Source organism: Ascaphus truei, chromosome 5 (assembly GCF_040206685.1).
Source record: "Ascaphus truei isolate aAscTru1 chromosome 5, aAscTru1.hap1, whole genome shotgun sequence".
NCBI classification, from domain to species: domain Eukaryota; kingdom Metazoa; phylum Chordata; class Amphibia; order Anura; family Ascaphidae; genus Ascaphus; species Ascaphus truei.
In genome coordinates, this window is record NC_134487.1 from 146681492 (window position 1) to 146704528 (window position 23037).

The 23037-nt window shown below is 40.6% G+C and overlaps 1 protein-coding gene across 3 annotated transcripts in view; it reads left to right on the forward strand.

Annotated features, from left to right (window-relative positions):
• JAKMIP2 (janus kinase and microtubule interacting protein 2) overlaps positions 1-23037 on the forward strand; it is a 114195-nt gene that overhangs the window by 70590 nt on the left and 20568 nt on the right. For 2 of the 3 annotated variants that reach the window (XM_075601019.1, XM_075601020.1), the window contains exons 3-15: positions 214-472; positions 1496-1993; positions 3444-3656; positions 5547-5645; positions 7579-7725; positions 8766-8906; positions 8996-9052; positions 9907-10026; positions 11514-11642; positions 11885-11968; positions 17431-17493; positions 18432-18530; positions 18725-18823. In XM_075601019.1, coding sequence (XP_075457134.1) covers positions 344-472; positions 1496-1993; positions 3444-3656; positions 5547-5645; positions 7579-7725; positions 8766-8906; positions 8996-9052; positions 9907-10026; positions 11514-11642; positions 11885-11968; positions 17431-17493; positions 18432-18530; positions 18725-18823 — 1878 coding nt within the window. In that variant the 5' untranslated portion in view covers positions 214-343. The remainder of the gene's footprint in view (positions 1-213; positions 473-1495; positions 1994-3443; positions 3657-5546; positions 5646-7578; positions 7726-8765; positions 8907-8995; positions 9053-9906; positions 10027-11513; positions 11643-11884; positions 11969-17430; positions 17494-18431; positions 18531-18724; positions 18824-23037) is intronic. The other variant, XM_075601021.1, reaches the window with a different exon arrangement.

Genomic DNA, 23037 nt, shown 5'->3' on the forward strand with positions numbered 1-23037 from the left:
GAATATGTACTCTTTTCATCAAATGCCCTTTCTTTTTCTTCTACAAGTCTTGATGTCAATGACAGCCGTAGGTCCAGTATTTATACAAAATTGATAAGAACTGTTTATATTATTTAAGATTGCAACAAAACTTCTTATTTTTTCATGTAATGAATGATAATATTACAATGCATCTTAGATACTTGGCGAGAATCTATGATCTATTTCCTTAAGGGCTTTCGAAGCAGCTGAGAACGGTGCTTTCCTGCATCATAACCTAGAAGGAGCTCCGAGCATCCAAAGGGGATGGCTGTTCCTTACTGAAAGACGTCAGGTTAGAGAAACTCTAAAGTAAGAAGCAACCATGTCAAAGAAAGGGCGTAACAAGGGTGAAAAGCCCGAAGCCCTAATACTTGCTCTTCAAGCTGCTAATGAAGATCTCAGGACAAAATTAACTGATATTCAAATTGAGCTTCATCAGGAGAAGTCTAAGGTAAGAAACGCAATTTGATTTTGGAAACCAGAGCCAATTCCTTCCTAAGAGATTGCAAGAATGGAGCATATATTTATGTTGGCTTGTAATGTGCTACATTTTCTCCTTATCCTCTTGAGATGGGTTTAGTTAATGAAAGCATGTCACACAAAGGCGTAAAGGTGAATAAATACAGTACATCTTCCTTTAAGTATTCCTGAAATTGTTCAACCAAATATGCCGTTTGTTGGTGCTGGAACATCGCCTGGCAAAAGAAGGGTAATATTATTTATTGGCTGTGTGGTCTCAAAGGTGGGAAGCCTCATAAAGACTAGTTAAAAACTAATTTAGAGTGCTGCTCGTTAAGCACCTTTCCACCTCAGACATGAGCGCAGTGTAAAATACATTTAGCCAGGGCTGTATTCTAGAGGCAGTTTACACTGTCATGTTTAGCTATGCAGTATGTTTTATCTATTCTGATTATTGCCTGTCTCTTTAATGTTGTGATTAAAGGAGCAATGCATGCAATATCCTATATGTATGTTTATTTTTAAATACCCCAGTTCTGTGGTATTAGATAATTAATTTTGTTTAATTTAAATTCAACTCTTAATGCCAATTTTAATGAGTTTTAATATTATGAGCATCTTTTGATTTCTATAGCAGGTTTTTGCACCCAGTGGTTTGAGCTGCAAACTATAATAATAGATAATGTTACCTTAGCAATATAAGAATACATTGTATCTGCTGAGTTATACTGACTGAAGGATTGATTGAAACTATAATGCGGCCATTGGTGAACCCTGGAAAGCAGGATCTTTGCTGATCGATCGCGGGAGAACTAATCAATTGACAGCTTAGGTAATTAGTTTTCAATAAAGGGAATCAAAGGCTACATACGTTAAAGTGCCGGTTGGACTGAATCTTTAAAAGATTTTACCCTTGAGGTGGCTGAATATCAGATTTGGTAGTATCAGTGAAAGGTGTCATGCTTCTTCTTCATAGCAAGATGGGTTTGCCTGAATGTTTTTCTCCAATATGCAGGTGACTAAACTTGAAAGGGAAAAGAACCAGGAAACAAAGCGTATAAAGGAGCAGGAGCAGCACAAGCACACAGTTACTGTTACAGAACTGAAGGGCAAGCTGCACGAGGAGAAGATGAAGGAGCTTCAAGCAGTTAGGGAGAACTTAATCAAACAGCATGAGCAGGAAATGGCTCGGATGGTCAAACTTAAAGAGACAGAGATCCTGCGTCTTAAGTCAGCTGTTAGTGCCCTGCGGGATGGCAGCAGTGACAAAGTGAGGACAGCCTTAAGTGCAGAGGCACGGGAGGAGGCCAGGAAAGTCTTTGACTCCGAGCGCCTCAAGCTTTTGCAAGAGATCACAGAGCTGAAATCTGCCAAGAAGCAGGTTGATGAGTCCCTCAACAATATGATACATTCGGACAAAATCAAGGCAGGAGATCTGCGGAGCGAGCACCAGTCCCATCAGGAGGCTATTACCAAGATCAAATGGGAATGTGAGAGGGACATCCGTAGACTGGTGAGAAACGGCTTTTGGCCAGGGGCCTTATTAACAACAAAACTTTAGGACTAACCACTGGTGCACTGTGCAATGTCTAATTACGCCCTTTGTAGTTTGTAGGAGTATATTAGCAAATGTGTTGATATACTGTACTTGAAAGATCACAGTAAATGTGAGAAACCTTGATGCACCTATAGTTATACTATGCAACAAAAATAACAGTGGTCTATTGCTCCCTATTCAATATGATGAAACATGGGTTTGAATACAGACCGACTCACTTTAAAGGAGGTGTGTGCCGGGCCACTTGCAGATTTCTCGGGAGCCAATGACTAGAGTTACCTGTACGACCAAGTCCCGTTCCCACCCTTTATCAGCTGTCTTGAGGGCCCCTTCCTTTTCACACCTCGCGAGCTCCTTTTCTATTTCTCCCCCTTCCCATATATTTCTCTCCCCCATCTCACTCTTACCCCCTCTCTTCCTCACTCACCCCCCTCATTCCTTTTCTTACATCCCCTCTCTCCTTTTGCTCTCCCCCTCCTCCCATCAATTACCCCACTCACTTAATCCTGCTTTTTCAATCCCCCCTCCTCACACTCTCCCCCCAGCCCCCCGGCCATACATACAACCCACCCAAACACCAAAAGAGATACAAAAACCCCACCACCCCCCAACTACCAAAAAAAATAAAACAAATACATACAAACCCCCCAAACACATACAACCCCCAACACATGCAAACACCCCCACCCACCAAATACATACAACCCTCTCCACCCCCCAAATACATACAAAGAAAAACCCCAACTTCTTTGTCCGGCTGCCAGTCCTCTTGTTGCCGCCAGGCTCCGGCTCTCCCCAGCTGCGGGCCTCCTTCACTGACACTAACATTATCCCACGCCGAGCCTCTGACGTCAGTGAGCTGTAGGCCTCTCTCTCATGCCGTTGCGTGCCAGAAGCTGGGCTCGGCGCACACCGACATGCATCGACGTCAGAGGCTCGGCATGGGACAGTGTTAGTGTCAGTTAGGGTTAAGTATGCATTAACCAACATTTTGAATTGGGTTATATCGAGTAGGCCAATCAGGGTCTCAAAATAACTACCATTTAATATTGTCACATAATTAGAACACGTTGAAGACTTATGACTAAAACCTACCTAGTACTACATCTGTTTAATAACTCAAAATGTTATTGAATTTTTTGGCACAACATACAAAAATTCCATATCACACTATTTACGTACATTTTTTAACACCTTCACTTAAATAAAAGCAAAAAAATACCTAACTAGGGGAAGGGGGTAAGGGGAACATGTACAGTATAGTATCTTATAGAGCAAGCTAGATCCTCTTCAGAGTTCTCACAAAAGTTTGGCTAGTTGGTGGCCACTCATATTGTACGTAGCTTAAACATGTAATCGTCTACAGAGTCTTCTAAATGTTCTATTGTGATGTATTGTCCTTCAGATGGATGAAATAAAAGCAAAGGACAGGATAATTTTTTCATTAGAAAAAGAACTGGAAACCCAGACGGGTTACTTACAGAAGCTCCAGCTTCAGAAGGAGGCGTTGGATGAACAACTTTTCCTAGTGAAAGAGGCGGAATGCAACAACATAAGCAGTCCCAAACGTGAGATCCCCGGACGGGCAGGAGATGGGTCTGAGCACTGCAGCAGCCCAGTAAGACATTTTGCATATTATGTGGGGTCTAATCAGGAATCCTAAAGATCACATTATACTTTTCTGCATGATGTACAATTCAGTTTACATCCACTGTACTGTACAATTCAACCACAAGGAATGTTTAAGCAAATAGTACCAATGATTATTATACTTTTTGAATGTACATTATAATTTTCCCTGGGAGATGATGTGGAATTTTGTGCAGATGTTATCATTGACTCTTCATGTAGCGTAATCATATTCTCAGAAAAATGTAAGTTAGAAGTGAAACGTGGTTCTGGTTAATACAATAATTTACCTGCCCCTATACAATAGTCACTGACAGGATAGAGACTCACTTTAATATGAAGATTTAGGCATTGTAATTTTTCCAAGACAAAAACAGACACACTAATATTATAGAGTAAAATAGCGACTGAAAAACTATGGCCTGGATTCAATAAAGCTTAATAAATGAATAAATTGGAGTTAGCCATATTTAACGCAATTTTATTTATCGACTTATTCACTAAAGCCAAATCACAAGCGGTAATATTTTACAGATCATTTTACAGCAACAGAGCATGCAAATGAGTATTTAACAGCTAATTCATTATCCATTAGCGTTTAACATGCTATTTATTACTCTCCATTTTCTGGAGATTAAATGTATAATATAGTATATTACTATTGTTTTATAAGGTAGGAATTATTTTTAATTGGTACAGTGACCTACAGTCCTATTAGAAATCGTTGACTAATAGGGCTATGAGTCATTCTTGTATAGGGGGTGTTGGGGTGTAGGTAGTAGAGTGGGTGATGGGGGTATGTACCCTGAGAATTGTGGTTAGGCCCCCGGCAGGAGGCAGGTGGGTGTTAACCCTCCTTGTTCTCCATTGGGGTTTGCAAGGCATTGCCAAGCAATGTCTTACTATCTTCTTTGGTATGCAAGAGCGGGGGCTATGGAGTGTAGTGTTAGGTACAGTATATATTAATCACTTTGTAGCATTTATTGACTAGTTAGCCATGGGTTGCCCATTCTAGCTGGCAACTTGGACTAGCAAGGAGTAGTAATAACATAATTTTGCTTCTAGTTTATTGCAGGGTGGTTATCACTAAGCATGAAGGGATTCATATGCAATGCATTGGTAGCCTCTGGCATCAAAGAGGTTAAATCATGTTCTACCATAGGGTTTTGTAAGATATCCTATTACATAACCCTATATTAGAAAGTGGAATATCTCCCATATCACTAGCAGTGCTTAACACAGATTTCTATGAGCTAACACTTATTTTATCCATTCCGTTATTTGCCGCATTAATGCATTTTTCCGATTTAAAACCATTTATAAATAAATAGTAATTCGTGAATACAATTATGCTTCTTAAATTTTAATGCTCACATTTTTAACCTTAGCAATATTAACTCACGTTGAACAAAGTTTAGTAAATCTAGGTCTAAACACCTTTTTCATTAAGCTGCAATATTGACACTGCGATTATCTCTAAAAGACATGAATCACAGTACTGTATATCACACCTGAACCCCAATCCTTTTACTCTCTTTAAAACATTATACGGTAACTAAACTGGAGATATTGAGTCCTATGGAGATATATAAAAAAAAACTATACCCTACATTTATTAATAGTAAAAACACATACTGTAGCATACATATAACAAAAATATTGTTTTTCTCATGCTCCCTAATAAAGAAACATTTGTAGATGTGGTCGCATTTTAGGATACAAAAAAAAAACTGACATTAAAATCTGGGAAATAAAAGGGGTTTTAACATTGTCAAATGTCCAATTGTTTTATGGACAGATGCAAGTATAATTTGACATGACTCTTGGTTTACAAATGTGTTTAATATAAATAGAAAAAAAATGACCTGGCTGTTTTTAGGACATGCGAAGGAACCAGAGAAGAATAGCTGAGCTGAACGCTACAATCCGGAAACTGGAGGACAGGAATACTCTACTCGTGGATGAGAGAAATGAACTGGTATTATCCCTCACCGCTTTATGCATTCAGATTTTATTTCACAAAGTTTTGACACACTATATATAATATAGTTCCTTTAGAGGGGCTTATAAGGGATTTTTTGTGTGTAATACAAATCTTTTCTTCTATGAACAAACTTGGAACATAACGCAGTGACACTGCAAGATAAAAGTGATCATCGCTGTGAGAGAGCTTTTCAACTTGTGGCTCATGGGTCAAATTGAGCACACAATAGGTTTGGGGCACATGGACCATCTACTCTTCCTAATCTTAAGAGAGTTGGTTCAGAAGTTCAGTGCACATTTTCACATAAAATCTCACTTTTCAGCTAAAAAAAAAAGGAAATATATATATTTCGAACACTATGTGCCCTATTCTATAAGCCTTGATAAGCCACTTATGGAGCACTTATCGGCTAAAATGCCTACTGCTATTCAGTAAGCCTCAATAAGTGGGTGACAAAGGCAGAAATCGCCCAAATTTTCAGTCGTCGGAAGAAAAATCGCCGGGTGAGCAGCGATGAGCCACTTATCAGCAGGTTCTGGAACTCGTGCAATTCTAGGAGCCTCGGTTACCTTATTGAGGCTTTTTGCGGCTCTAGAATGGCAAATTTATCCCCAAATCCTCTCGCAAGGAAAAGTTGGCGTGAGGCTAGGGAGAACCTGCAGAGAAGGCGGCGAGAGAGGACTTAGGGAAACAAATGCTTTTGTTAGCTAGCTGCTAAGGTAATGAAGCTGTTTTAATATAATTTTTATTAGTAGTGTAGATGAGCAGGGGTTCTCCGGAGCTGTGTTAGAAGAATACCAGCACCCGATTACAGGGGCCTGTATCTCGGGAACCAGGGGGTCCCCGGACATGAAATCAACGCGGTTCTGCTCCGGAAATCCCCTGCTCATCTACACTAGTATTACATTTTTTTATTAAAAAAACATACATTTCTGGCGAGATTTGCGCAGGGAGTGCCGGCTCTCTCTGTGCAGCTGTCTCAGCAGCTGGAGAAAATCGCCCAGTTTGGCCTTTTGAGAGAGGCGATCTTCATGTCGCCAGCTACTCGCCCATTTTGGGAATTTTGCTATCACAGATAATCGAGGCTTTCTGAATACCTTGATAGCAACGCTCAAAAAACAGGCGGCGTAAACGGCAGGGCCATTTTTTTTAATGAAGGCTTATAGAATAGGCCCCTATATTTTTTGTAACATGTTTTCACATCCTTTCCTTACTTGTATGATGTACAATGTAGTGATGTTTAACTGTTATTATGCAGTATAGATCTAAAATGACATTTGCCATAATTTAAAGGACCCTCCTACTCATTATTTTCATCTGGCCCTTTTGGAAAACTTATTGAAAAGCCCTACATCAGGGGTGACCAACTCCAGTCCTAAACAACTACCAACAGGTCAGGTTTAAGGACATCCCTGCTTCAGCACAGGTGGGTTAATCAGTGGCTCAACCTGTGCTGAAGCAGTGATATCCTTAAAACCTACCAATTGGTGGCCCTTGAGGACAGGAGTTGTCCACTCCTGCCCTACACTATAACGTGCATACTGTATGCTACAGACATAGGGCCATATTTACTAAGCAGTGCTCTGACATAAGACGCTTTCTGCTGCTGAAAGACCCCTTACACTTCAGTGTATTATTATAAGGTGTCTTCCAGCGTGGAGTAGAGCTGCATGGTAAATACGGCTCATATACTGTACTGTATGCAGTGACGGATGTGAGGATTTTTGTTACAGTACTCTAATCCTAAGTAGTGCCAATATAATTTGGATCAATCTCTTGATGATTTGTGTAGCTTTTTGTAGGTTTTTCTATTGTTCTTTACTTTCAGTATGAATAAGGTGGCAAAGTATTTCCTGAACTCCTTTTTAGTTACTGTAGCAATTAAGAGCTTGATGGCGGGAAACCTGATCATTTTCAAACCTTGCAGCTAAGGAGAGTCAGAGAAGCCGAAAAACAGTGCAAACCACTCCTGGATAAGAACAAGTGCCTCACTAAAAGAAACGATGAGCTAATGCAGTCTTTACAACGCATGGAAGAGAAGTTAAAGGTCCTCACAAAAGAAAATGCAGAAATGGTTCGTATCATGCAAGTACCCAAGGTTGTTCCATGCAAATATGTAATGTATGTTTCCTCTGTCATTGCCAGTGATTCTTTATAGATGTCATGAAATACCAAAGTATGACATACTGTATAAGTATCAGACCCGATTATACACTCTACAGGCTTTATCTTTTAATATCTTTCTTATTTCATTGCATTGTTCAAACATACTGTATAGCCACTCAAAGGCTAATACCATCTAATTTAATTAAATATCACTATTTTCACAAGACAAAGGTCTGTGATACAGACTGAAATGTTGATATTATTCAATTAGATCAGGGGTGCGCAAACTTTCTGTGCTACGCCCCCTGCCAGCTCTCACCCAATGTCGCCAACCCCCTGACTTTTAATCCGGTGTCAAAGGACGCAGTGGGGTCATGTGATGTCACGTGACCCTGCAGCATCATTTGAAGCCATGTTGCCATGTCAACACATTGCCTGAAGCCGGCTGAATTCAGGTAAGTTACAGAGGCCTCGCGCTGAAGAGCCAGGGCCTCTGTAATTGCCGCACCCCCCAAAAAAAATTTTTTGTCCCCCTCACCCCAGTTTGGGCACCCTTGAATTAGATGGTATTAGCCTGTGAGTGCCTAACTGTTTGAACTACTTCTTACATGTAATATATAGTGCTCCCCAGGATTACATATTCTGGAGTGCCATCAGCTATACAGATATTTGTTATTGCATTGACATTTATATATAGACATTGATATACATTTGTAGATGAATGGACAAATAGATCTGTGGATTGAAAATAAAAACATATTTAACATTAAATGATTAGTTATAGACCCATAAAAATTATATGGAATAGCAATATACACTCATTTATGAGCACATAAACAAGACTAAAGTTGTTTCCTTGGATATTCTGTCTTGACTTTTTCATTACTGTGGTAAGCAAATATAAATGAACAGGGAGTGTTTCAGAGAGCTACAGGACACAAACACAATAACAAGGATTATAAAAAGAAAGCCATGAATTTGATCTGCTTGAATATGTTGCAACTTCAGCGAGAGAAAATCACCTCTCACCCTCCACTGAAGAAGCTGAGATCCTTGAATGATCTCGATCAAGCCAGCGATGAGCAAGAAATTGAGTTTTTGAAGCTTCAAGTGATAGAGCAGCAGAATGTTATTGATGATTTAACACTGGTAAGTTGCCAGCATGGTGTGTGTTGTGTACAGATTCGTATAATGAACTGCCACCATCCTTAATAAGTTCTTGGTTTTTTGCTTCCCAGGACAGGGAAAAGCTTATCCGACGGAAGAAGCATAAAAGAAGTTCCAAACCTATAAAGGTAAAAATAGGGATGGGTAAACTTTTATCCAAAGTTTGAATCTGCTGTGAATATGGTGCTTCTTTTCAAGTTCAACTTTCTGTGAATGCGTGAAGTTTGGTTCGCCTAACTTAATTTAAAAAAATGTGAAAAAATTTAAATAAAAATGTAATTAATTAAAAAAAAAATTGGGACATTTTAATTTAATTAAATTCATTTCATTAATTAATTTTAAAAAAACAGATAATTAATTTTTTTTTAAATTTATTTAAAAAAATCCCTGCAGCCTTACCTTATATTATGGGTTTTGCTAGACAGAAGTGGGAGGGAGGTTGTTTAATAACAAAATGTTTATACAAACTTTTGCGCGTTTGCCAAGAAATAAAAATGTTTGTACGAAAATCCATAGGCTGAACTTGGCCACATTTGCTTATCTCTAGTCAAAAAGAGCGAAATGTGCAGGTCATGCAATTGTGGGAATGAGTTCAAAGTGATGGCGTGTATATATTAATTTCTTTAGGAAATGTGACAATGACATAAAAAGCTACAGTACCATCCTTTGTACCATTAATTCTCAACTTAGTTGTGATCCTCAGCTAAGCTTATCACAAACAAAATAGTTGAACAAGAATACATTTTGATTAAAAACAAATTAACACTAAACAAAATACAAGAAAAGAGGGACAAATTACATTAAATAAACAAAAAAACGAGTTGAATTAGCCCTGACATTAAAAAGCAAGACTTGAAAGGAACAAGGGATAAAAAGAAAAATCAGCTGGCTGTATCACAATGGTTGAGAACAGTTTTTGACAGTAGTAGGCACTTCTGTTGCCTTCCAATGATCCAGTTTTAACATTCAGCTGTTGTTGCAGAGACATCTAGTTGACACAGTGTTTGGTTATGATGATGACTCTATGGACTCAGAAACGTCCTCTGTTGCGTCATATCGAACAGACCGAACGCCAGCCACACCAGATGATGACTTGGATGAAGTAAGAGACTTGACTGATTTCACAGGCCCATTGGGTTTTCTAAAAGTATATTGTTTTTGGAATAGTCTGTTATGGAATTACAAACATTGAATGGACTTTTACCAAGATATCTAAAGATGTAAAGACTTATCAATATCAATGTTAGTGAAATACTAAGTTAAAGGAGCAGCAGCTCATGTTCACATATTTTTAATCCCTCTACTTTTACCTAGATGGTCTCCAAAGCTGAAAATAGTATTAATGAATACATCAAATTCTCTTTATTTTAAAATAGTGATGAAATACGTGTGTACAGGACATTTTAATATAGCAAAACATCTGTAAAACTTCAATTCGGTTTGCCAATACTTTCCTGATTGCAGAATATTTTGATTTATTTGCATATTTTTAGATTAAATTACAGTATTGTGCACTACTGTATATTCCTCTAAAAGACTCACCTTTTATGAGCAGCTGTTAAGGAGCTGTACTCCAGCTTGTTGGCTTATTTACATTTAATACCACTAATACCAATGCACAGAAAACAAAGCTTATCGGTCCAACCAAGTGTGTCCAGATGCACATGCACAAGACAAAACATAACAATCAACCATTTTCTGTGACAAATGCACGAAACTTGTAAATCAAACTTGTCACATTTGATGCTGATCATTGGTCCCTACAGTTTATGGCAAATCAGACTTGGTGAGTTGAAATAATATGGCCCGAGATGCAGATTAGGATGCACCCCATACATTATGCATGCCATGTATCTCCTCTCTGATTTCTCTGAAAACGAATCTCCAAATTGCAAACTGAAGCACACATGATACAATGGTTGGAAAATACCATGATATATAATCACAGTGTCCTTATAGGTATTCATTTTGGTAAAGGGGATGTTCAAATCCTGTGATACACAGCCCCCATACAACTACCCATATCTCTGCCAACTAACTGTCTAACAACAATTTGTCTGCTCTACTAATGATTGCCAAGCAGACCAGAGTGCCAGGAATGTGCTGCCATGTTTCCACCCCAGAAGGGGCTAAATTACGGCCTCAAAAGTTTAATTGAAAGTTAATGGATCCCATAAAAATGTGGTTATGGATCCCATAAAAATACAAAATATTATTAGTTTCTCACCAAAATAACTTGACACCATCTGACTGATCTAGAGTATTTATTAAAGTCTCCCTGGTTGCCAATCTAGTAAAAAAAAAACAACACCAGATTAGTCAGATGATACAATTGATAAATCTGGTGCTATGTTTGCATCTGAATTTCCTTTGAGGCTTTGATAAATAACCTTACCATTTGGGTAATATTATTACATGAGCAATAGGGTGACTGGGAGAGGAGGGGTGTTGGTGTTTGTCTAGTATAATATGGCGAGGGAAATCCTGCAATAAGGATCAGTGTGCCTTGCTTAAAAAAACTAAAATGTTCTAATTAGTACTGAAACCAGAAAGCAGCACTAACATTAGTCACTCTGTGTTCCCACATAGAGTTTAGCAGCTGAGGAATCGGAGCTGCGTTTTCGACAGTTAACAAAGGAGTACCAGGCACTGCAGAGGGCGTACGCATTGCTGCAGGAACATACAGGTGGCATTATAGACGCTGAGAGAGAAGCCAAGGTAACCAAGTACAAGGGACTGAATGTTAATGTTCATGCAAGCAGCAAACAGAATACCTACAGTATGCAGAAAGTGTTCAGCATGGATTCATTTCTGCGTATAGAGGTTGGTGGGGGGACACTACCTGCAGTAGTACAAGCAAGCGAAGAGCATTCAATTATGAACAGAGCTGCAGGGCATGAGATATTGAACCTGTTTTTTTAATTGATTTTTTTTTTTAATTACTGCACAATTCTTAACAGGCGCAGGTGCAGATGCATACAGAAGCTTTCAACTACAAGGCTAAGATCGAAGATCTGGAGAAGGCTTTGGCTCAGAAGGGGCAGGTTCGGGTTTTTTTTGTGCAGTGGTTTTATTATATAATCATTGGCATGTATTTTTGTCCTTTACCCTAATAAAAATGATGACATATGAACTTGGCAGGAAATGGTTGAATAAACTCTCCCATCGGAAAAGTAAGGTTAAAATGTAAGGAAAAGAAGGGGGGGGGGGGGGGGGGAAAGGTAACGTGGTAACTGGCGACTACTGTAGGTTTGTACAGGCAGTCCTCGGTTATCCGACGCAATGCGTTACTCATAATGGCGTTGTATAGCGAAACACGTTCCCCATAGGAACAGTGTTTAAATGAAACGTTCCGTTCCTGTAGGCATTTTTAATGCTAAAATACACAAAATATTTTACTCAAACAATAAGATTATGCTGCACACACATACATTATGATGTAAAGATTCTATTTATTGAATCCAGAACTGTATAATAAAACTGTTAGACACGTTTAAAGGCATAAATACACCACTAAACCTTCACACAGACTGATCTGGATGATTTCCCTGACTGCAGCTTTCTAATTGACATAATGTTGCAACTTTGCAAAGCTTTGTAAGAGTGTCAGATAAGCCATTTTGGCGTCGTAAAACCGGCCATAGGGATGCATTGGACAGCGTCGGATAAGCCATTCGTCGTAAAGCGAAGCGTCGTAAAACGAGGACTTACTGTACTAGCATTTTAGAGTTTCATTAGTAAGACAAACAAAGTAATTCATGAATGTGTGGTATGTCAGCAGAAGATCCTCAGTAATAATTTTCTTAAAATGCTCATTACTTTCATATATTGAAATAGAAAAGAGATCAGGTGCGCTAAGTGAATATCACCAAACAATGTGTCAGGGTTCGATTTACTATTTTAACACTAACCTCTAAATGGGTGTAAGAACTCCACATTTAATGCAATAAGTGTAGTATAAAAGTGCATAAGTGACAACAAATAGTGTGACTACAGTATATTATGATGACACACAAAAAATAAGAACAAAAAGAAATGTACACATATCAAAAAAGTAAGTCCAAAGAAAATACGTGAACGTACAAAAGGATATCAAAGTTCTCAGGCTCCATGGCTCTTAGAGGGTTATCTCATGAATAATCATCCCGCAGTTAATCTCAGGTGGCTCACGAGCTAGACCATTGAATAGAAACAAAAGGGAGAAAAGTGCAGGGACACGAAATAGTGTAAAACCTTTTTACTCATAAAAAGAACAATATAAAAACAATAATGCCCTTACAGGAATTCTTTAACGCATACTTATGTAGCGCTATGGTTAGTCGCTGTTTCCTTGAGTATTCCTTACGGCTCCCAACTCCGTACCGTGCATTAAAAGTTTGCGGGATCTTTGCCCAAAATGTGACAGAAGACTGAACATGACATTTTAGCGTTGTTTGCAATATCGGTCAGAAATGCAAGTGGGTGATCACGAGGTATTGTGTCTTAAAAATTGAAATGCAATGTAACCCGTCACTTATTCCCGTTCATGTTCGCACGATCCGATATAGAGTAACACGCTGTATGTACTGTAAGTGTATAGAATTGTATGTAATGGTATTGAATTGAAATGTAAAATCTAAAAGCTTGAAAACACCAAAAAAAGTTTTAGAGAAAACATTTTTTATTTGTTAACGCTAACAAAGTTTAAACGAATAATTCAATACTACAAAGGCTCTTCTTCCAAATTTACAATGTTCTTTTATTTTTCTTCTTCGACCTAGCTGGCTCTTGGACATTGTCATGAACTCCAGGAGCAGATAGGACCTCAATAGGGCAGACAGTGGGAGGCATAGTTGGGGTCACAGGCTTAGGTCCAGGGCAGGTGGCAGGCAAGGATCATAGTTAGGGTCACAGACGGGGTCGGTGGCAGGAACGGGACACGAGAGCAGGTTTGGGCAGGGAGTAGGACTGGGCAGCACCACAAAGATGGGGACAAGCTAATTCATATGAAAGGGCCTTTAATAATGTTACCAGGACTCAAACAGGTTAGATCTGGGCAGGGCAGAAGGAGTCTGGACACAAACAAAGCAAAGGCAAAACGGTACAGGAGACTATAAAGGGAGGCAGAGACAGAAGACAGGAGCACCCACAAGGAGACAGACAGAGGAAAACCCAGAGCAGACAGAAACATCAGCACACACGGTGGACAGACAAAGAAACTGTGAGTGAAGGAGACTTAGGAAACGATGTCAGGGCTGTTCCTGACGGACATCTTGGCCTTTAAAGAGAGAATATTCGATATTAATAATTGCACATACCATACAATATTGTGCTGCGCATGTCAGTATGGGACCTGGTTGAAATACATATGCATATCCTTGAATTTCTGCATGAATTACAGTACTATACATTACCTGACTGTCGCTGGATGTCTTTCCTGCATGGACACAGAGTTGGCATTAAACAATGACTACATTACGCATTTTTGTATTTTTTTATACAGTACAGTACTTACAGTCGTACAATATTATAAATAAATCTTCTTCATCCTCTAACTTACATCTTTTTGCTATATCTGTTACATGTGCAAATGGTACATATGACAAGAGATATTTTTTTTTAGAGAAAAAACATACAAATTAAGAAGAAAAAAAAAACATGGCATGCATGGATTAAAGTACAGTACATTACCTGGCAGCATTCCTGAACAAACATGGTGTTGGCTTCGCTGGGTAGGTTGTCAGAGTACGCCACAGATGACTGCTGCACATGTCCATTGATGCTACTACTCCGAACAGGGAAAAGCGACGTTAGATGGATAGGCACCTCCTCGATGTAATCAACTCCAATATAACCCCATCACTGGCGGAGAAGCCATGTGTCTCCTGCACAGACAGAATTGTCTCATTGAGGCGAGGAAGAGGGGCAATGAAGGGAGGGGAGTGCTCTACTGCTTCAAAGCAGAAACGAAGCACCCAGCGGGTCTGACTCCACGTCCGCTCTGCAGCCCTCAGGTCTCAAGTAGCTAATTTTTCATGATACATATGTCTCCAGTCTCATGAGCCTTGTTTCTTTGTGGTAATTTGTTTTCGCACAGCTTTTCCACTAACACAAGTTGTTACTTTATGTCTTTGAAGTTATATCCATGGGAACAGATCTGTACCCTTTCTGTATTTAATAATATATGTCAATTATGTGTTACCGTACTCTGTATTGCCCTGACAGTTTAGTTTTTTAAAGTGCTTTTTGTATAGAGTTTCAGGTTCGTTAACTAGCTGCAGACATTGTTAGGGTTGTTTCACCTGTGAGGATAGTTGATATACTTAATTAACTGGCCAATGTACTATGCTCAGGTGTCATTTAAAAGACTCACCTGCTATAATCAGCTACTTGCCCCTTAGGAAGTGAATCGTATTCAGAAAACGCATAGGGCATTGTGGGTACGCTCCCACGAAGTTAGTGCAATATCACCTAGTGATCCTGCATCTGGAGGTGCATGGCGCAACAACACGGAGCAGTCACAACATGATGGTTGCAGAGTGGACGTGGAGGCAGACTTGCTGGGTGCTTTGTTACCACTTTGGAGCAGTAGAGCATTTCTCTCCCTTCATTCCCCTCTCCTTCCTCATATACTGGGACAGTTTTGTCTGTGCAGGAGACACATGGCTTCTCTGTCTGTGTTGGATGTGTACTGAGTGGATTACATCGAGGAGGGGCCTATCCATCTGACGTCGCCTTTCCCTTTTCAGAGTAGTAGCATCAATGGACTTGTGCAGGAGCCATCCATGGATATACTCTGACTACCTGGCCGAGCCTCAAACTGATGCTATATCCATTAAATAATTATTTTCCTGTAAGGGCATTAATGTTTTTATATTGTTCTTTATATATAGACATACGTTACCGTTCCAAGGTCTGGTAAAGCAAGAGACAGCACTCAATTGTAGAAAACTTCACAAAGTGTATTGGTGAAAATAGTGGTACATCAAGAAACCCAACGTTTCGTTCCTCCAAAATGGGACTTTCCCCTTGTATCCTACAATTGAGTGCTGTCTCTTGCTTTACCAGACCTTGGAACGGTAACGTATGTCTATATTATCCATATGGGGCAAGCACCTACAGCCTATCAGCACCTAAGGAGTGCCAACTGTTCTATTTGACTGTTCTTTATATATATATATATATATATATATATATATATATATATATATATATATATATATATATATATATATATATATATATATATATATATATATGTACAAAGGTTTTACACTATTGTTTGTCCCTTCACTTTTCTCTTTTTTTCTCTATCCAATTACTAATTTATCACTTTATTATGCCCTATTTGTTGCACAATGGAGCTTGATATTGATTTTCGAGCTTTACCATTAAGGAATTTTTCAGAAATTACCTTTGGAATCATAAAATAGATTGTTAAAATACTGGATCAAATTAAGCCCTTCAATGCGGAAAAGGGCTAATAATAATGTATTCTATCTAACTATATTCTGTATATATTATGTACTGTAGATACATTTGAGGACCACGGATTTCTGGCCCATTCAGCTTGCAATCTAATTTCTCATGGGTGGGAGAATGTGTACAGACAAGTAATTGCCCATACTGTGTCTTTATACTGTTTTTATAACTGTGATTTCCTACTTCAGAGGATAGTGCTATAACACCATGACCATGAAGCACATCCATTTTTAATGCCTCAGATAATACATTCAAAAGCAAGTCCTAAATCATAGTACATGTCTAATTTTTTTGTTTTTTTTTTAAACAGTGCAGTATAGTAATTACATGTGGGAATTGTTCAAGTATAGCAAATATTAGTACAAAATATAACATTGTGTTCCATTCCATCATACAACCGAAAATACTATAATCATAAATACAAATGGCATAATAATGTAATTGTTTGCCAGGGCAGAAACTGGGGATCTACACGTCAGAAAAGTAGCCTGATTAAAGCGTTCAACATTAATTGTTACTACCTGTAGTTTGGAAATTTGTGGCGAGAGTCTGATTGATTGTAACATCTCTTTTCTGCAAATAACTCACTTGCAAAGCTCCCTTTCTACCCATTTGGATTCAGTAATCTCTGATATAAGGTTATCGCACCGTGGTCCTGCGCTACTTGCTGTTGACTTGAATGGCAGTTAATGAGAGATCAAAGTGTGATAACCCATATTAGAGGCTAGTGAATCTCCCCCAATGAATTTATCTGAGTACGGGTATTTAACCGCTCTGCTGCTGGTGTGGGATCAAATGATTTTGTTAGAGCCACCATCAGTGGGAGAGTTAAAACAGCAGTCGCTAACATGAAAAGTGTGGCTTGCAAATATAGAGCCTATTCTTAGTTATAGCTCTTGGTACTCTGTATATCCCCTCAAACACATCTTAAAACTACACATGGGGAAACACCTGTGAACCAAAATGATCACACCTGAGATAACTGGGAAATATGCTAATCGGATATGACTGAAGTTTGAACCCTTTCCTTCACGTTTTGTAACAGGACTCACATTGGGTAGAAGAAAAGCAACTTTTCCTCAAACGAAATCAGGAACTTTTAGAAAAGGTACGTTAGAAGAAGAGAAGCATTAAAGCCTTTGAAATAGAAAAGTGCCAAGCTCAGTTGTAAACATATGCAATAGCAAGGGCATTGTTGTTCGGTAGCATAACCAATGCCTGAAATTATTGCAATAAATATTTCATCATCATCATCCCTTATTTTTAAGTAAATACAGGCCTCCACTTAAGGACGCATCACAATACATTACATTAGGATAGACATTCAATGTATTAGAAGAGGCCCTGCCTCAAGGAATCTACAAGCTATAGGCAGGGTAAGTAGGTCTTGGGTACAGGAGATAAGAGGATTTGTGAGTTTCTGAAACAATAAGCAGCTGTAACATTACCAAACAGCAGAAAACTATGACACCCTTTAGCTGCCACCAAAGGCTGTCCGCCTTTGTGGCGAAGTAGATGTAGACTGAAGTGGTTCTGAATTAATTCAGCTGAGATTTGAAATTCCTTTGTCCAGTCATGAACACTGCAGGGGGTGGGGTTGACGAAACACATTACAGCAAGAAATGCCAGATGTTAACAGATGTATGCTGGGTCTGTGCAGAAGGGAGCCATTCTTGGGGATCACTTTCAGACGTCCGCTTTTTGGGCGAAGCAGATATAGACTGAAAAGTGAAATGTTTGTAGGCTATGCATTAAACACTTTATTTAATATTTTCTCCAGTGTGCCGGTAAGTTTACTTATCAAATTTATGATAAACATAATTCATAATATTTATTCAACATTTGTTGATGGCAAAGGCTTTACCAGGCACTGAAGAATCTCTACTGAAATGTAAAATGCTGTAGTTAAAGCATTTTGCTTTAAACATTAAGATGTAAACATTCACAAAAAAGCAAGGCTACAGATACAGTATTGTTCCTGAACAATGGAGGGAAGTGAAATTATCAATCTATATTAGAACTTTTGGATGCATTCATTTGTGTCAGATAGAGAAACTGGAGTCAGAAAACCACCGACTTCAGCAGGAGCTGCAGGATGCCAGGGATCAGAACGAGTTACTGGAATTTCGGAATCTGGAGCTGGAAGTAAGATCATCTTATTGGAAGATTTCTTTTATATTTTCAATTTTTCTTAAAAAGATATTATTTAACTTACCTGCTATGTTGTTCTAAAATGTTCAAGAGCTATGGCCCAACATATTTGAAAGGAAGATGTCTCAACTGTAAGTACCAATTGCACAGTATGATTATTGTGATACGTGTTTTTACCTTCTTCAAAGGAAAGAGAACGGAGATCGCCTCCATTTAATCTCCAGATCCACCCATTCTCAGATGGTGTTAGTGCATTGCAGATTTACTGCATGAAGGAAGGTGTTAAGGTACAGTACATATTTCATTGTGATATGCATTGTAATATGATGGGCAGGTATACAAACCATTCAGTCAATCACGACAACCATAATAATCACTAGTGAAAACGTTGTCATTTGTGATAATGGCCTTGCTGGTATGTTAATTCATGACCATCATAATCAACATGGTATGTGAGCGGGGTGAAACCAGCATATGGCTCTTTGCGCCGGAAGTCCAAATTTCTTTTGCTAGACTGTTTGAGGGGATTTGGAAAATCCCCTGGTTTGGACTTTGACAACAGGACTCTTCATGGGACTTTTATTAATTGTATTATTTATGTGTGTTTACTGTTTTTTTTAAGGTATATATCATTGTGGTTTTTATCATCTGAGTTTATCAGGATATCCTACACCGCCTTTTCATATGGCGTATGTTGTATGCAAAATATTCATATCAATCATTTCTTTTTAGCAGAAGAGTAATATATGTGCTTAGCTAAACAGATTATTTTTCATTAGGCTGATTATAAAATAACGAAAATTGTAACTCATTTAGTTATACAGCAAACAGAACTGTGGTTATCCAACAGTTTGCTAGCCCATATTATAATAATAATAATTGTTTGTTCTTGTATAGCGCTGCTAGTTTTAGGTAGCGCTTTACAGAGACATTTTGCAGACACAGTCCCTGCCCCGTAGAGCTTACAATCTATGTTTTTGGTGCCTGAGGCACCCGGAGATAAAGTGACTTGCCCAAGGTCTGGAAGAGCTGACTGCAGGATTTGATCCAGGCTCCCCTAGTGCAAAATCAGTTCCCCTGCTTCAAACTCAGTGGCAGAGTCCGTGTCTTTACTCATTGAGCCGCTCCTCCTTCCTAATGCTAAATATCTGTGGTCATGATAAGGAAAAGTATCATGATAAATAATTTACTGTCCAGATGCTTTTATAGCCGGCCTCTTCTAAGGTTTTTCCCAATAGCTGAGAACTCTGTCTAAAAAAACGAATAATACTAATTATTATATGTGGAAAAAGAAGAATTCGTCACTGGCCACACATGAACATTTTTCCATAAAAGTACTAATGTAACCGAGTCAAAAACGCACAACGAATACCAGCAATGACGGTGCAAGTGTATTTGACGCCCGAGGTGAACATACAGCCGTGCAAAGCCACCCCTCCAGCCACATATTTTGGACTTCCCCTGGTCCGACAGAATCCTCTCTCTCTCTCCTCCCCATTTTCTCTCTACCACCACCCCTCATTCCCTTTCCCTCACCCCTTTTTATGTCCTCTCACCCCACTCATCCTTTCTTGATCCTCTCTCACCTTCATACTCTCACCCCAATCATCCTCTCTCACCCGCTCTTCATCCTCTCTCACCCCCTCCCCCCCAGTTAAAATTCCTTACCTGGCTGTTGAGGTCCTCACTGGCACCGGAAGTTCTCACTTTCTTTCAGGTTGCCGAGGTCGGAGCGCTGGGGCATCCTCTGCCACAGACACCACCGCCCTCCTCCCTCTGCAGTGCACTCTTCTACCTCCGCTTTGTGACTGCTCTGCTCCCGGTCTCACGCAAATCACGCTGCCACATAACCAGCCTCAACCTCTGCCACCCCCCAAAATGGGCCACCCTAGGCTGCCTAGTGCCTGTCTCATCACTAGCTTCTCCCCATATACTCCCTCTCATCCTCACCAGCTTTTCCCCTACATACTCCCCTCTTCACCAGCTTCTCCCCACATGTTCCCCCTCTTCCCTAACTTCTCCCCACATGCTCCGCTCCTCACCAGCTTCTGCCCCACATGTTCCCCTCACCAACTTCTCCCCACCTGCTCCTCTACAGCTTCTACCCCACATTCTCCCCTCTTCACCAGTTTTCTCTCACCACCCCCACCACTCTCTCTTTCATCCCACTTCGACCCCCTCTCTCACCCCCTCTCATCCCCATTCCACCCCTCTCTCTCACCCCCTCCACTCCCCTCTCACCCCTCCATCCCTCTCTCTTACCCCCTCCACCCTCTCTCTCACCCTGCTTCCACCCCTCTCTCACCCGCCTCCAACCCTCTCTCTCACACCCCTCCATCCCTCTCTCTAATCCCCCTTCACTCCTCTCTCTCTAATCCCCCTCCACTACTTTCTCTCTCTCCAACCCCCCTCCACTCCTCTTTCTCTACAACCCCCCTCCACTCCTCTTTCTCTATAGCCCTCCTCTCTCTCACCCCCTTCATCCCTCTCTCCCACCCCACCACTCTTCCCTCTAAACCCCTTCACCATTCTCACCCCATCCACCTCTCTCATCCCCTCCACCCATCTCTCTCCCCATCCACCCCTTCTCTATCTCCCCCACCACCCTTTTCTCTTACTGCCTCCACTCCCTCTCTATCACACCTCCATCTCCTCTCTCAACCCCTCTCCCACTCCCCTTTCTCATGCCCTTCCCTCTCACGCCCCTCTCTCTCCCCCCTCCCCTCCCTCTCACCCCTCCCCTCCCTCTCACCCCTCCATCCCACTCTCTCACCTCCATCCCCTCTCTACCCACCCCCATCCCCTCTCTCAACCCCTCTCTCATGCCCCTCTCTCTCATGTCCCTCTCTCTCAAGCTCCTGTCTCACCCCTCTCTCTCACCCACTCTCTCTCTCACTCCCCCATCCCCTTTGTTTTTACACCCCCCCCTCCGTTTTCATAAACTGCATTTTTACCCCCTCCCTGTTTTAACACTCCTCCCCATTTGTACACCCCTCCCCCTCACCGTTTTAACACCCCTCCCAATATTTACACCCCCCACTAATTTTACTTCGTCTTCTCTGTTTTTACACCCCCTCCATTTTTACTCCCCTCCCTTAACCTGAATATTAGTGTGTGGCTGCAGCAGCAGCATGTGGAAGCAGCGTGGGACACAGGCAGAGCTAAGCAGCCTGCACTCTGCTGCCGCTGCCTCCGCCACTCCCCAAATTGTGCCGCCCTACCTAGTGGTTGCATTGACCCTGGTTACAAGTATTTCGTTAACTCCTCTGGAATATTATACTGTTTTATTATCTTGTAAATGATTAAAGCTTCTGTTTTATGGGGGTTTCCCCTTTTTTTTCTTCACCATTCCCTCCCTCCCCCCCCCCATTGTTAGTACACACTGTTAGCAGCTGTTATTTCTTTGCTTGGTGTTTTATGTATTTGACTTTAAACTAATTTGCCACGGGGGACTAGAACGTTTAACACCGAAACCACCAGGATCACTATCACCAGACAGGACACAATAATTGAATAAGTGAAAGTTTATTCTGGCAAGCCAGCAAAGACACAAAATACATAAACACAGAGAAACACTCACCAACTGGGGGCCTGGGGGCTAGAAACTAGCCTCAACTAGGTGCAGGGGCCTGCTTCAGTAGGCTTGCCCTCAGCGTCTTTTTCCCTGGCATCTCTGTGTTTCTCGGTGCTATTTCACACGAATCACTTTTGATTCTCCCGTCAGCCGTGTCTCCGATCGACTCCAAAGTTGTTCCTGGTGCCCTGATCAACTGCGCTCCTTACATAGCCTTCGGTTGCTATACTTAACATGGAGCAGGGGCCGGAAACCAATCACGACACGGATCGTGAGGCGGCAGCCAATCAGAGGACGAGGGCTTGGCCGGCTGCCCAATCAGAGGAGGGGGCGTCTTAAGCACTCTGGACCGCCCACAGGGGATTGAGACGCCGGCGAGTGGGAAAATCAAGCTGGCCAATGGGAATCGCGCCTACGGGGCTCAGACCCAGCAACAATTCCCCTGGCCTGCTCCATACCGCCCACTGGGTAGGCGCCTCAGTGTCTACAGGGAACAAAGGCTCTGCGTCGCTGAGAGCCAGTCTCCGGACCTGATTACAAGCCCTTATCCACTCACCATTTGTCCCAGTACTTAGCTGCTCCCAGCCTTTGTCACAACCCTGTATTTCTCTGCAGACAGCCCAGTTAAGTGAATTACTGGGTCTGCATTCAGAGAAATGTTAACACCACAAATACATTACTGGCTTGCTGACTAACTGTATGGGGAACATTGGGGCAGCCAGCCGGGCTTCACCTTTATTATGTAAGGCTGACTGACCCTACCGTCACACTGATTATGCCCTCTTATTATTTTTTTGTTATATTTGCCTACAAAATTGTTAAAAATCATTAAACACATTTTTTTGAAAAGTATTTAGTTAAGCATTAGTATTGTATCAATACAATATACTGTATGTGGATATGGAAAGAGGTAAATCAGATGTGACA